General features: G+C 46.8%; 1 protein-coding gene across 1 annotated transcript in view; it reads left to right on the top strand.

The window, feature by feature from the left end:
• RRM2B (ribonucleotide reductase regulatory TP53 inducible subunit M2B) overlaps positions 1-9157 on the top strand; it is a 92490-nt gene extending 83333 nt beyond the window's left edge. The window contains exon 9 of the mRNA XM_008255805.4: positions 8912-9157. Coding sequence (XP_008254027.1) covers positions 8912-8989 — 78 coding nt within the window. The 3' untranslated portion in view covers positions 8990-9157. The remainder of the gene's footprint in view (positions 1-8911) is intronic.
• Positions 9158-13835: the final 4678 nt, after the last annotated feature.

Raw genomic sequence — 13835 nt, 5'->3', positions numbered from 1 at the left:
CTTGGCCTTCTACATTCTCAGGGAATTCTGTTGAATTTCGCTTTTATGTGTTTGGACGTTTTGTAACTCTCCTTTTTTAAGTCATTGATGAACAATGGAGAGCGGTAGCTATGAGGCTATCCCTGTCTCCTTTCTGCTTTGTTCCTTTGCGTCTTTAATGGAAATCTGGCTGCTTTTCCCTGTGAAGCAGGCACCAAGGTGGAGAGCGCCTCCTTAGGAATTTGGGCCGCTGGTCTTGGGACGCTCTGCCCCGGTTGGTCAGAGTACCGCTCTTTCGTGAGCTCTGGGGCGTCTTGGCTTTACAATTCCCTGTTGCTTAATGTTTACAGTTTCATGTTTATAGCTTCTGCCCCGTGCGTGCCTAACCCAGTGCTCATCAAAGACGCAAGCAGACCACTAAGCCGATTTCTGGGTCTTCTTGTAGTTTTCTCTCCTGAAGATCCACGCGCACCGGCGGCCTCAGTCTCCCCAGACGCTGATCTGCATTCAACTCACTGCAGTGAGAGCACCCAGGAGCCAGAAGTTGACTTCAGGCACAAGGCTAGGGTCAGTGTAGGGTCCAGCTGTTTGCTTCTCCACTCTCCTGGCTCCTGGACTTGGGCTGCAGGCTGCCAGTGTCCGGAAGTCATGGCTTCATATACTGTGTTCAGGTTCCTGATCAAGGAAAGGCAAATCTAGTCCTTGTACTCCATCTGGATTGGAAATAGAAGCTTTTGGCTTTGCATTTCTAACCACAATTACCTTTATTTTTTAAAAAAGGTTTATTTGAGAGGCAGAGTTATAAAGAGAGGGAGAGGGAGAGGGACAGGGAAGGAGGGTGGGAGGAAGGGGGGAGAGAGAGAGAGAGAAAGAGAGAGAGATTGATCGATCGATCCATCTGCCATTTGCTGGTTCACTCCCCAAATGGCCACAGTTGTCAAGGCTGGGCCAGGCTGAAGCCAGAAGCCGGAAGCCTAGAACTCCATCTGGTTCTTCCACGTGGGTGCAGGGGTCCAAGCAATTGGGCCATCTCCTGCTGCTTTTCCAGGCACATTAGCAGGGAGCTGGATTAGAAGTGGAACAGCTGGGACTTGAATCAGTGGGATTCATCATATGGGATGCTGGCATTGCAGGTGGTGGCTTACTCTGTTATGCCACAATGCTAGCCCCATTGCCTTTATTTTTTTTTTTTTAAATATTGATTTCAAAGGCACAGTGGGAAAGGGAGGGGGAGAGGGAGAGAGGGAGAGGGAAGAGAGGGAGAAGGATTTAGGGAGAGGAGAGAGAGAGAATGATCTTCCATTTGCTGTTTCACTCTCCAAATGCCCACAACAGCCAGGGCTGGGCCAGGCTGAGGCCAGGAGCCTGGAACTCCGTCTGTGTCTCCCACATGGATGGCAGGCACCTTGGCTGTTTTCCCAGGCACATTAACAGGTAGCTGCATTGGAAGTGGAACAACTGGGATTCGAGCCAGGGCCCTAATATGGGATGATGGGGTCGCAAGCGGTGGCTTAACCTGCTGTACCACAATGGTGGTCCCAACCCTTAATTCATTTATTGCTTGCTCTAGGATTCCATCTTGGATCTTTAGCTTACCACGTTATACTGAATCGCTTCAGGAAAAAAGTGTGGAAACCTTGTAAGAGTACAGTGGCATTTCCTACCTTCCTTTTTTTTTTTTTTTCTATTTTTCATGTTCCATCTATTTCTATTTTTGAAAATAATTGAGGTGCTATATAGTCTATACAATTCCCCTTTTACATGTATAGTTCAGTGGTTGACAAAGTTGTACCACCACCAGGACATTGCATCCAGAACGTCTTCTCCACCCTCAAAGAAATCCCATCCCCGTTAGCAGTCTTTCCAGCGCTCTCTCCCCTGAGCCCTAGGCACCTTGAGTATGTTTTCCAGTCACCTTTTCTAGATCCTTCATATAAATGGTATCATAGAATTGCTGTATAGATCTTAACCCCAGGAATACCGTGTCATTTCCAGTAGATGCGAGTTTGGTGTGCTTTCCCTTGGTCCTGAAGAGCGTCCCCTCACACTGTTTGTAGTGTTCCTTCTCTGGCGGGGGGCCATGTCATCCATGCTGTATGACAAAGTCACAGCCGGAGGAGGGGAACTCCGCAAAGCAGGAAGCCCCTGACTGAACTGAAGCCATCTTCTCTGTTGTTTTTATTAGGCTTAATAATGATGTAGGCATTGGGTTTCGGTGTGGGGATCATGGATATCAATGTAAGCGAAATTGTTGTTCCTTGTAAAAAAAAATTGAGTTACAAGAGGTGACTGGAGAAATAATAGAGGAATCTCCTAAAATTCGTCTAGAGCAAAATGTTATTAGGAACATGAGTCATGAGGACTTTTATGAGAAAATAGAACAGAAAGAGCATGCAGGTGCTTGTTCCCACAGACGACCCCACCTCCCCCCGCCTTACACAGCAGTGTATGAAGAGAATGGTCGGCACCTAGTTAATATCACAGCAAGTGGACTGATGCGCAAGCTCTGCCTTTCTTACTAAGGTTAGGGCGTTATGCCCCTGCTTGGAAATGTAGAACAAAGGAACAAGGAACTCTCACATGAGGCAATGGAACAGATCCTATAAAAAACACAGCTCTTGGGGGTGTACCTTACCTTTAGAAAAACAGGATCGAATCATTAGAACTTGCTCTATACACTTTTAACCTTTTAAAATAAATCGATTAACCTATGAAACCTTAGACTTTTTGTCTAGCACCTTTAGATAAGTTAAGCAGGTTTCGTATGGCTGATGCATCCACTATGAAGAGAGAAAAGATTAATAGGGAGGTTACGATGAGTCCGTGAAAGGAAAATGAAACAAGATTAATAGAGAAAGGTTATGCATAGACGATCGCTTGTGATGTGTTCTTTCTCAGAAAGGATAGAGGCTTAGGAGGAAGAAGGCTTAATGAAAAGTGTGTGTAAAAGAGTATAAAATAAAGCTCTGAGAAGGAACGGCAGAGTGATGCTGTCCTTGCTTCCTAAACCCCGTCTCCTCATCTCCCTTCTTCGCTGACGCCTCCCCTCCTTTGGGACCCCTGGACCTGCCGAGGCTGGACCGCGGCACTTCTCCATATCAGATTCCAAACAGGGAGCCAGGGAGCTGCTGTCATAGACAAATGGCACTGCTTGATAAGTTGAGTTTTACAGGAAATTTGTCTATTTTCTCTAAATTACTGAATATATTGCTGTCAAGTTGTTCATATTATTCCCTTAGTTTGCTTTAGATGCTGTGGTTTCTGTAGTCGCATCCCCTCTTTCTGTGTGGATACTGATGATTTGTGTTTTCTCTTGATTAGGTTTGCTAGCAGTTTATAGTTGCAATCTATTCAGAGTTGAGATTTTATTTTATTAATTTTCTATATTGTCTATTTTTTATTTAATCAATTTCTATTGTATATTTTATTCATTTTTCTACTTATTTCAGGTTTAATTTGCTATTTTTTGTAACTTCTTTAGCTATCAACTTATGTCATTGATTTTATTTCTTTTTTTTTTAAAGAATTATTTTATTTATTTGAAAGATAGAGTTACAAAGAGAGGTAGAGCCAGAGAGAGAGGGCTTCCATTCTGCTGCTTCACTCCCCAAATGACTGCAACAGCCAGGGCTGAGCTGATCCGAAGCCAGGAGCCAGGAGCTTCTTCTAGGTCTCCCACATGGGTGCCATGGCCCAAGCACTTGGGCCATCTTCTACTGCTTTCACAGGCCTTAGGAGAGAGCTGGATCAGAAGAGGAGCAGCTGGGACTCAAACTGGAGCTGGGATGCTGGTGCTGCAGGCTGGGGCTTTAACCCACTGCACCATAGCGCTGGCCCCGATTTTATGTATTTTTAAAGATTTATTTATTTATTTGAAAGTCAGTGCTACACATAGAGAGAACAAGAGGCAGAGAGAGAGAGAGAGAGGTCTTCTATCCGCTGGTTCACTTCCCAATTGGCTGCAACAACCAGAGCTGTGCCAATCCAGAATCAGGAGCCAGGTGCTTCCGTCAGGTCTCCCACACAGGTGCAGGAGCACAAGCACTTGGGCCATCTTCTACTGCTTTCCCAGGCCATAGCAGAGAGCTGGATCAGAAGTGGAGCAGCCAGGACTCGAACCGGCGCCCATATGGGATGCCGGTGCTGCAGGCAGCGACTTTATTCACTATGCCACAGTGGCCACCCCTATGTCATTGATTTTAAACTTTTCTCCTCTCTATAAACATTTAAGGTTATGACTTTTCCTTCATTATAGTATTAGTTGCAACCCCCAATTTTTTTTTAAGATTTATTTATTTATTTATTTGTAAGACAAAGTTACAGAGAGAGAGAGAGAGAGAGAGAGAGATCTTCCATCTCTAGGTTCACTCCCCAAATGGCCACAATGGCTGGAGCTGGGCCTGTCCAAAGCCGTGAGCCAGGCACTTCTTCCAGGTCTCCCCTGTGGGTGCAGGGGCCCAAGGACTTGGGCCTTCTTCTGCTTCTTTCCCTGGCTCTTTAGCATGGAGCAGGTTTGGAAGTGGAGCAGCCAGGACTTGAACCAGTGCCCACATGGGATGCCAACACTGCAGGCACAGGCTTAACCTTCTACTCCACAGTGCCGGCCCGCAAACCCAAATTTTTGTGTATTGCTTGTTCATTGTTATTCTGTTCCAGGTGTTTTCTAATTTTCCTTATGATCCCTCCTCTCCTCCCTTTGACCCACGGGGTATTTACCAGTATACTGTTTCGTTTCTGAATATTTGGGACTTTTCTAGCTATCAGTGAGTTCTTTCCGATCTGGCTTTCCCAAATCCCTTTGATCTTTGCAGGACCTTGTTGAGTCTCACCATGCACATGTACTGCCCAAGTTTGGTAAACTGACATCTCAAGTGGCCTCAGTGGTCTCCCACCTCCTGGTACCCACACCCCGTAGAGTCCTCTGCCTTTGAGTGTGGGGTGGTCCTACTGACTCACTTCAGACCCACGGAATCCAGCAGAGGTAGTGGCCCGCTGCATCTGTGGGGAGGTCACTAAATACCACGCACTCTGTCTTGTTGGCAGAATCTCTGGCTTAGAGGTCCCTGTGGCAAGGAACGGAAGACAGTCTCAGGCCAACAGGCAACAGATGAGCACACACCCAGGGCAGTACATTTGGAAGTGGTCACGCCCCGGCTGAGCCTTCAGATGAGACACAGCCTTGGCTGACTATAGCTTTGTAAAAGTACCGGAAGGAGAGGTCTCAGCTAGGCTGTGAGAGGATTCCTGAGCCATAGAAACTGTCAGATAAGAAATGTGTGTTATTCTAAGAGGGAAACTTTAGGTAGTTTGTTGACCAGCACCAGATAACCAAAGAAAGTACAGCAAATCCTCAGACACGCTTCTGCAGCTCCTTCTTCCTGGGGACCAGGCTCTGAAAGTGCTGGTGGCTTTATTTTTCCCCCTTAAAGGAAAGCTTTATTGACTTGTGATGAGTAGACAGCAGGAAGGAATGGCTCCCAAAGTCCTGATGGCTCCGATGGCACAGCACTCAGATCTCCATGTGTGTCCAGATATTTTAAGGACAAGCATTGAGTTATCAAGTTCTTTGTGTCTTGAGCAAGTTTAACTTAATACCAGATTTCTAATGAGTGTTTCTTTAGTATTTGTCGGCCTATACATTTTCCAGCTCAAACTACACCCATGCAACCTTGACCAGGGAAGTGTCTCAGAGGGAGGAAGGGAGAGCCTTTGCAGGGCCCCTGTGTTGAAGCTCTGGGTCTCCATGGATGCTTCTTCCTCCCCTTCCACACCAGGGAGGGATGGCAGCATCCTCTGTGGCTGCTGGGTTTACTGATGACACCACCTGCAAGTGCAGGGGAGGGGGCTGGTGTTGTGGCATAGCAGGTAAAGCCATGGCCTGTGATGCTGGAGTCCCACATGGGCACCAGTTTAAGTCCAGGCTGCTCTACTTTCTTTCTTTCTTTTTCTTTTTCTTTTTTTTTCTTTTTTTTTTTTTTTTTTGGACAGGCAGAGTTAGACAGTGAGAGAGAGAGAGAGAAAGGTCTTCCTTTGCCGTTGGTTCACCCCCCAAGTGGCCACTATGGCCAGCATGTTGTGGCCGGTGCGCTGCATGGATCCGAAGCCAAGAGCCAGGCGCTTCCTCCTGGTCTCCCATGTGGGTGCAGGGCCCAAGGACCTGGGCCATCCTCCACTGCCCTCCCGGGCCACAGCAGAGAGCTGGACTGGAAGAGGAGCAACCAGGACAGAATCCGGTGCTCCAACCAGGTTTAGAACCGGGGTGCTGGTGCCGCCGGTGGAAGATTAGCCTAGTGAGCTGCGGTGCTGGCCTAGGCTGCTCTACTTTCAACCCAGCTCCCTATTAATGTGTCTAGGAATTCAGTGGAACATGGCCCAATTGCTTGGGCCCCTGCGTCCACGTGGGAGACCCAGATAAAGCTCCTGGCTCCTGGCTTCAGCCTGGCCTAGCCCTGGCTGTTGTAGCTATTTGGGGAGTGAACCAACACATGGAAGACCCCCCCCCCGCCCCACCTTTTTCTCTGGAATTCCGACTTTCAAATAAATAAGATAAAAAAAAAAAGTGCAGGAGAATTAGCTGCCCGTGGAGTAAACCTTATCCAGTAGGAATTGGAAGATAGGCACAAAGTGGGCAGATAAATCCCATTTGCTCTCTCTGTTCTGTAGGCCTTTCTGAGGCCCCCCCCAGAAAAATCTCGTAGCCCCAGCAAATGCGTCACTCAATGACCAGCTACATTTCTTCACATCTCGTGGTAAGGAATGACCACCCAATAGTGGCTCACCGGCCCTGCTGTGCCTCTTCCTTTGCTGTGCCTACACTTTGCTTTCAATGTCCATCTCGGTCAAGGATTCCTGAGGAGCACACCTCGCAGAACCGACGGAGCCATGCCTCACTTTTCCAGTCGCAAGGCTGGTTTCCCGTGTTGTCATGTGTCCTGGCTATCCGGCTCCAGTTCTGTCAAACTCAATGCGAATGGTAGTGGATATAAGAACTGACTGATTTAGGAAAGAATCCATTTGAAGGAAACTTGACTTAATGTGGACTTTGCAGTGTGCTCCCAGGTTTCCTAATGACTGGACAGAGTGAGCTAAAACATTTTTAGACAATGAACAGTTTCCTAACTTTCCCAGTGAAATTCAATTATACTCTGGGAAAAACTTTCGCCTGCGTCCCAAGTCACTGTGTTGCCAAGCTTCTTACAATTTGTGCCATCACTCTTTCCAGCAAAAATAGGAGAGTACTTCAAACACATTTACAGGAAAATAGACCCAAAATATCAGTTTATTTTCATGTAAAAATGTTTGAAACCCATGCATGATGATTTTTTCATAATACGCATTTTCTATAAACCTTTTGAAGACCTGTTGTATAGAGGGATTTTTTTTTTTCTCGAAAGGGCAACCCAGAGACAAAGAAAGGCACAGACCATTCTCTTCTCTCACCAGTTCTGATTTTCAGCAGCGCACTAGGGAGAAGTAAAAACTCAGACATGTTGGAAGGTTTTAAATAAATGGAAGCCCACAAATAAAATAATTGCAGATGCGTGCCAGTTCCTCTCCTTCCACAATACTGCATGCAATCAGATAAAAGCTTTCCTCCTCAGCCTCTGTCTTCATGTAAATTCGGTGCAATTTATTTTCCCTTTAGCCTCAAAGCTTGATAAGTACAGCCCGACCAAAGGCTGTTAATGAAAGCAGCCCCTAGATATTAAGAAAAAGTGTGTTTCGCCGGTTGCTGCTCATTATTTCCAAGCAGCAAATTACAGGCTCTTTCATTAGTGCACGTGGAGCTCAGGAGACGGTGTCTGAGAGACGGCACAACCTCGTTTCCTCCCAACACTCATTTCCTCGCGTGGACTGTGGCTCCTCCGTGCTTTAATGGAGCTCATCAGAGCCTGGAGCTGCCCCGGTCATTTAACAATCAAACAGCTCCATGGTGGGTATGGAGAGAGCTCTGGTCCCCATCCGCGTGAGGCATTACGGCACGTCGATGGGAAGCCCCTTGTTTAGCTTTGGGGTGGGATAGGGTTGAGGGAAAATTGAGGGGGCACTTTTCCAACATGGAGTCAGTTCTTGAGGGCTCAGTGGGATCCACATGAACTCATGGGGTGGGGGAGTTGTAGACATTAAAAAATGTGTTCTGAGCTGATTTTTGCTTTTAGCAAACAACCATGGCGGGTAGTCATTCTTTGGGTACCGAGCTCACTCTGGGCCTCAGAGGCTTTCCTCTGAATGGCAATGGGGATGTGCACCCAACAGGAATGAAATATGACAGCCTGTGTTACTCCAGAGCTGGGTAAATAGGAGAGTGTAAACATAAAATAAAGCTCTACTTAAATTATCTCCTGAATAATTTCCTACTGAGTAACTCCCTCTCAGTCTATAAATATACTCAAGGTATCCCTTAGCAAGGAACGAAACCCCTAGAATATTCAACCCTAACTGATTGACTAAAAAGGGAATTTATAGACTTTTTTAAAGATTTATTTAATTTGAAAGTCAGAATTACACAGAAAGAGAAGGAGAGGCAGAGAGAGAGAGTTAGAAAGTCCTCCATCTGCTGGTTCACTCCCCAATTGGCCACAATGGCTGGAGCTGCGCCGATCCAAAGCCAGGAGCCAGGTGCTTCTTCCAGGTCTCCCACGTGGGTGCAGGGGCCCAAGGACTTGGGCCATCTCCCACTGCTTTCCCAGGGCACAACACAGAACTAGATGGGAAGTGGAGCAGCCGGGACTTGAACTGGTGCCCATATGGGATGCTGGCACTACAGGTGGCTTTACCCACTACATCACAGTGCTGGCCCAGGAATTTATAGTTACAGGAGAGGCCAGCCACAGGGAAGATGGATTTGGTGGCTCAGGTAGTGCCACCAGGGCCTGGCTTCTCACCATGCCACAGCTCTGATTTCTGCTCTGTTGATTTCATTCTCTGCTAGGCTCTCTACTTACTGGGCAAGATGATCGCAAAACCCCAAACTGCGTCTCAGTCCTGCAACATCAGCATAACTCTCTGAGAGTGCAAATGAAAATCACAGAATGAAGCCTGGATGCCTTGGATTTCAAAGGTCTCGGGTCATTTCCCCATCCATGTCAGTTATTGGTTATTTGTTAAACAATTGCAAGGAGAATGCTAGTGCTACTGCTGTATGGACTGAAGTTAATAAAGAAATATTAAGTAAAAATTTGGTATCCGGTTAGGCCCTTTGCAGGACACAAAGTTTATACTTTTTGATTACCCGTCTACCTGTGGGTTACCTGCAAGGGATGTGAGGAAGGTTGAGAAGGTGCACTATCCCTGTAATAGTTCTTCTATAAGTGTTACCAAAAAGAAGGTGCCAAGTGACCCAAGCAATCTTATGCTGTCTCCCGAATTGCTTGTGTTGCTTTCTTATCAAGCTAGTGCCCTATTTACCTTACTGTTGTGTGACCTGGCAAGTTTCCCAGCCTCAGTTTCTCCTTCTCTGCTGTGTGGGCAATCACATCTCACAGGGTTCCCACGAGAACACAGTAAAGTAGTGCACGGAACGGAACCCAGCCAACCTCCTGGCCTGTAGGAAGCTGCAGGCAAAGATTTGTTCCTTTGTGCTGTGGTTTGCATTGAGTTTGCGGGTGCGCCCCGGGGTTCATGTGTTGGGAGCTCTGTCCTCAGTATGATGATGTTAAGAGGTGGTGGGGCCTGCTGGAGGGTCATCAGGTCCAGGAGCATGGCAGGCTAGGAGGGGATTAAGACAGTTCTCATGGGGCCCTGAATTTGTTCTTACTACATGTTTGTTATACAAAGGGGGAGGCCTGGCCCTTCCTCTCTCTCTGGTTTCCTGTCTGCTGGTGTCACCTCTCCCTCTCACGTGCACTCCTACCGTTGTGATGCTGTCCCCTATGAGGTCCTCACTAGAGCTGCTGCCATGTCCTCGACTCTTCAAACTGCGAGCTGGAGCCAGTGCCGTGGCTCACTTGGTTAATCCTCCGCCTGCGGCACCGGCATCCCATATGGGTGCCGGTTCTAGTCCTGGTTGCTCCTCTTCCAGTCCAGCTCTCTGTTATGGCCAGGGAGGGCAGTGGAGGATGGCCCAAGTCCTTGGGCTTCTGCACCTGCATGGGAGACCAGGAAGAAGCACCTGGCTCCTGGCTTCGGATCAGCGCAGCAATGGCCGTAGCAGCCATTTGGGGGGTGAACCAACAGAAGGAAGACCTTTCTCTCTCTCTCTCTCTCTCTCTCTCTCACTGTCTAACTCTATCTGTCGAAAAAAAAAAAAAAACCCTGCGAGCTAGACAAACCTCTTTTCTTTATATAGTGCTCAGCCTTGGGCGTTTCGTTATAGTAATAGAAAAATGGATAAGATATTTTGCTTTGTCAGTATCTTTATCCCCTTTACTTTGCTGCTAAATTTTGTCTATATCTACCTCTCTGTAATTTCTCACCTCTCATTTATTCATTTACTTTTATAAAGATTGATTGACTTAAAAGGCAGAGTGAGTGAGAGAGGGGGAGGAAGAGCCATCTGCTGGCTCACTTCCCAAGCAGTGGCAACAGCAGGGGCTGGTCTGGGTCAAAGCCAGGGGTCTGGAGCTCCATTGGTGCTTCCTGTGTGAGTAGCAGGGGCCCAAGTACTGGGATGACCCTCCACTGCCTTCCCTAGCACACTAGCAGGGAGCTGCGGGAGGGTGCAATGAAGACAGAAGCCACTGCATCTGTTATAACACACTCTCCCTCCGAAGACTTAATTTTCAACATGTTTCCTTTTTGTATTGTCTAGTTTTTTTTTTTTTTTTTTTAAACTGTAAACAGAGCAGCTGGAACTAGAGCCGGTGCTCTCATATGGGATGGTGGAGTTGCAGGCAGCAGCCTAGCTCCCTGCACCACAATGCTGGCCCCCTCCTCGAGGTCTTGATGCTCTAATCCAACTTTGGCCCTAACCATCCTCTTGGATGGCTTCTGGATCATCTAGCACGTCTTCAGTCTTATCTTGTTAGGTCTCTGTAGCATCCGACGCTCCTGACTGCTGCCTCCTTTCTAAACCTCTCCTCCTTTCACATGGATGCTATGCTTCTCCTCTTGGTCTGAGCCTGCCGTGGGGCTGGGCTACTCCATCCTCCCAGCCCGCTTTTTATTCCAGCCTCTGCCTCCCCCATGCTAGCCTGGGTTCACAGCAGCCACTCTACGTGTTCTCTCTAAGGGCCATGGTCACATCCATTGTTTATTTGCTGTCTCCTTCTGAATCTGAAACTCCACCCCTAATTTCTTTTCCCTAGAGATCATGATGCAAATAGATATTTGAGGAAGCCGGGGCTCCCTGTATGTTGGGTACTGTGTTGGGTTCTGAGGCTACATTTGTCTTTAAGATACGTTTGAACCTTCCCACAGTGTTCAGCAGTGTGTAGAGAAGTGAAAGTGTGTTATAACAGACACTGTGGCCTCTGTCTTCATTGCACATAGACACACACACACACACACACGCACACCCAGATCACTCACTCTGGGGAAGGCATCAGTGAACAGCCCTTATAGGAAGTAGCTGAGGCCTCCAGCCCACAGTCCCATGACAGAGCCTGGAAGTGGGTTCTCCAGACCACAGCCTCGTCTAATAGCTTGTCTGTGACCTCACAGGAGACCCAAAGCCAGAACCAAAAGATTCACTGCTCTCAGCTTCCTGACTCCCAGGAACTGTGGGGGTAAGAAATGCTATTTTAGCTGCTGATTTTCATGCAGCAGTGGGTAACCGAAGCAGAGCTGAAGGAGTCGGTCATTCAGTGAGGAATAGAGACAATTAAAGGAGCGCTGGCAGAACAGCTCAGCACTTCACCGCTATGATCTGGTCAGCCTTTTGCACGTTGCTATCAGGTGCTTACTTGTCCAGGTAACCGACGGTACAGTGAGTCTCCCTGGCCACTGCTCTGGTCACTTTGGCTCCTGCTGCCTCTGCTCTGCCCTCTGAGCTCAATGGCCCACTTGAAGCACAGGTCTCTGTTCACGACCAGGTTCCCTGGGGCGGTCATGACCATGACAGCTTCCTAAACCCAAAAGCTTCTTGCCCGGAATCTTACTCCTGCTGTAGGCCCACAGGTGTCCCTAACTTCTGGTCCCGCTCTGAAGACTTTATTTCCAACATGTTCCCTTTTGTATTGTCTAATTTTTTTTTAAACCATATGCAAGCATTTTTCAGTTTAAAATAATCGACATGACTCCCACTTCTGGTCATGGTCAAGGAACAAACAAGTAGAAAATACATGAAACAATAGTTTTCCAGATCTATGACCAGGAGCACAGGAGCATGATCTTTGAGAGAAGGCAAACCAACAAGATGGGTTACTGCCTGCCCCAGTGTACTGCCAGAGAGGGGGAGCCCAGGTAGAGCTCAGTGGTTTCCCTGAGTTAAAGAGACAGATTTGGGGGCCGGCACTGTGGCACAGCAGGTTAATGCCCTGGCCTGAAGCACCGGCATCCCATATGGTCGCCAGTTCAAGACCCAGCTGCTCCACTTCCGGTCCAGCTCTCTGCTATGGCCTGGGAAAGCAGTAGAAGATGCCCAAGTCCTTGGGCCCCTGCACCCATGTGGGAGACCCAGAAGAAGCTCCTGGCTCCTGGCTTTGGATCAGCACAGCTCCAGCTATTGCGGCTATCTGGGGAGTGAACGAGCAGATGGAAGACCTTTCTTTCTCTGCCTCTCCTCTCTTTGTGTAATTCTGACTTTCAAATATATAAGTAATTTTTTTTTTTTAAAAAGAGTTGAGAATTTGACGAGGTATAGATGGTTACAATTTTTAAGGCCACAAACCTGAAAGCAGAGGGCATCCTAAAAGGGGAACTCAAGAGATCTGTGGAGAGTCCCCCTTGAGACTTCAGCTTAAAGCATAAATGTAAGGAAAACAGGGCTGGGCAAAGAACTATCAGCGAAAGACGGGTGGGAAAATCACCATCATTCAGATAGACCTGGGAACAGTGCCTGCTCTCCAAGCTACAGCAGAAAGACCTTCCAGTACACGGGCCCAGGGCAGCCAGAGTTAACTTCAGTAATGTGGAAAACTTTAGACCTGGAATAAAAGCTACTCTTGTCCAGCCAAACAAATTTGAAAGGAAAAGGAGCAAAGTGCTACCAAATGACTTAATTGTATCCCAAAATAAAGCTCTAGAATAAAGGAGTATCAAGAGATTTAGCATCCAAAATAGTAAAATTCACAATACCTTTCATCCAATAACAATGATCAAGCATGTGAAGAAGCAGGAAAATATAACTCATATTAAGGTTAAAAATTAATGCAAACACTTAGAAATGATATAGATAATGGACCTAGTAGACAAGAGCATTTATATAATCACAAATATATTTCAACATGTTTGAAATATAGACAAAATAATATTTATATTAAGGAGAGACATGGAAAATATAAGAAAACCCAAAGTGAAATTTTGGCAATGAAAAATGCACTGCATGGGATTAAAAACAGATTAGATACTGCAGAAGGAATGATGACTGAACTTGAAGACATAGTGATAGGAAATAACCAGAAAAAGAAACAGTGGGAAAAAACAGAACATCAGTGAGCTGTGATACAACTTTCAATAGTCTAATACATGTGTATTTTGAGTTCCTAAACTAGGTGTCTGAGTGAGTGATATTTGAAGAAATAATGGTAAACATTTCCAAATATGATGGAGGAAAAAAACCCACAGATTGAAGACACAGAATGTACTGCAAGCATAAGAAACATGAAGAAAACTACATAGTGGCACATCTAAATCAAATTCCTTGACACAAGTGGTAAATATGTAAAAATTAGCTATAGAGAGATGGTGCTGTGGCATAGTGGGTTAAGCTACCATCTGCAGCACCAGCATCCCATATGGGCACTGGTTCAGATCCT

This window comes from Oryctolagus cuniculus, chromosome 6 (assembly GCF_964237555.1).
Source record: "Oryctolagus cuniculus chromosome 6, mOryCun1.1, whole genome shotgun sequence".
Classification (NCBI taxonomy): Eukaryota; Metazoa; Chordata; class Mammalia; order Lagomorpha; family Leporidae; genus Oryctolagus; species Oryctolagus cuniculus.
This window is presented reverse-complemented; position numbering and strand designations above follow the sequence as displayed.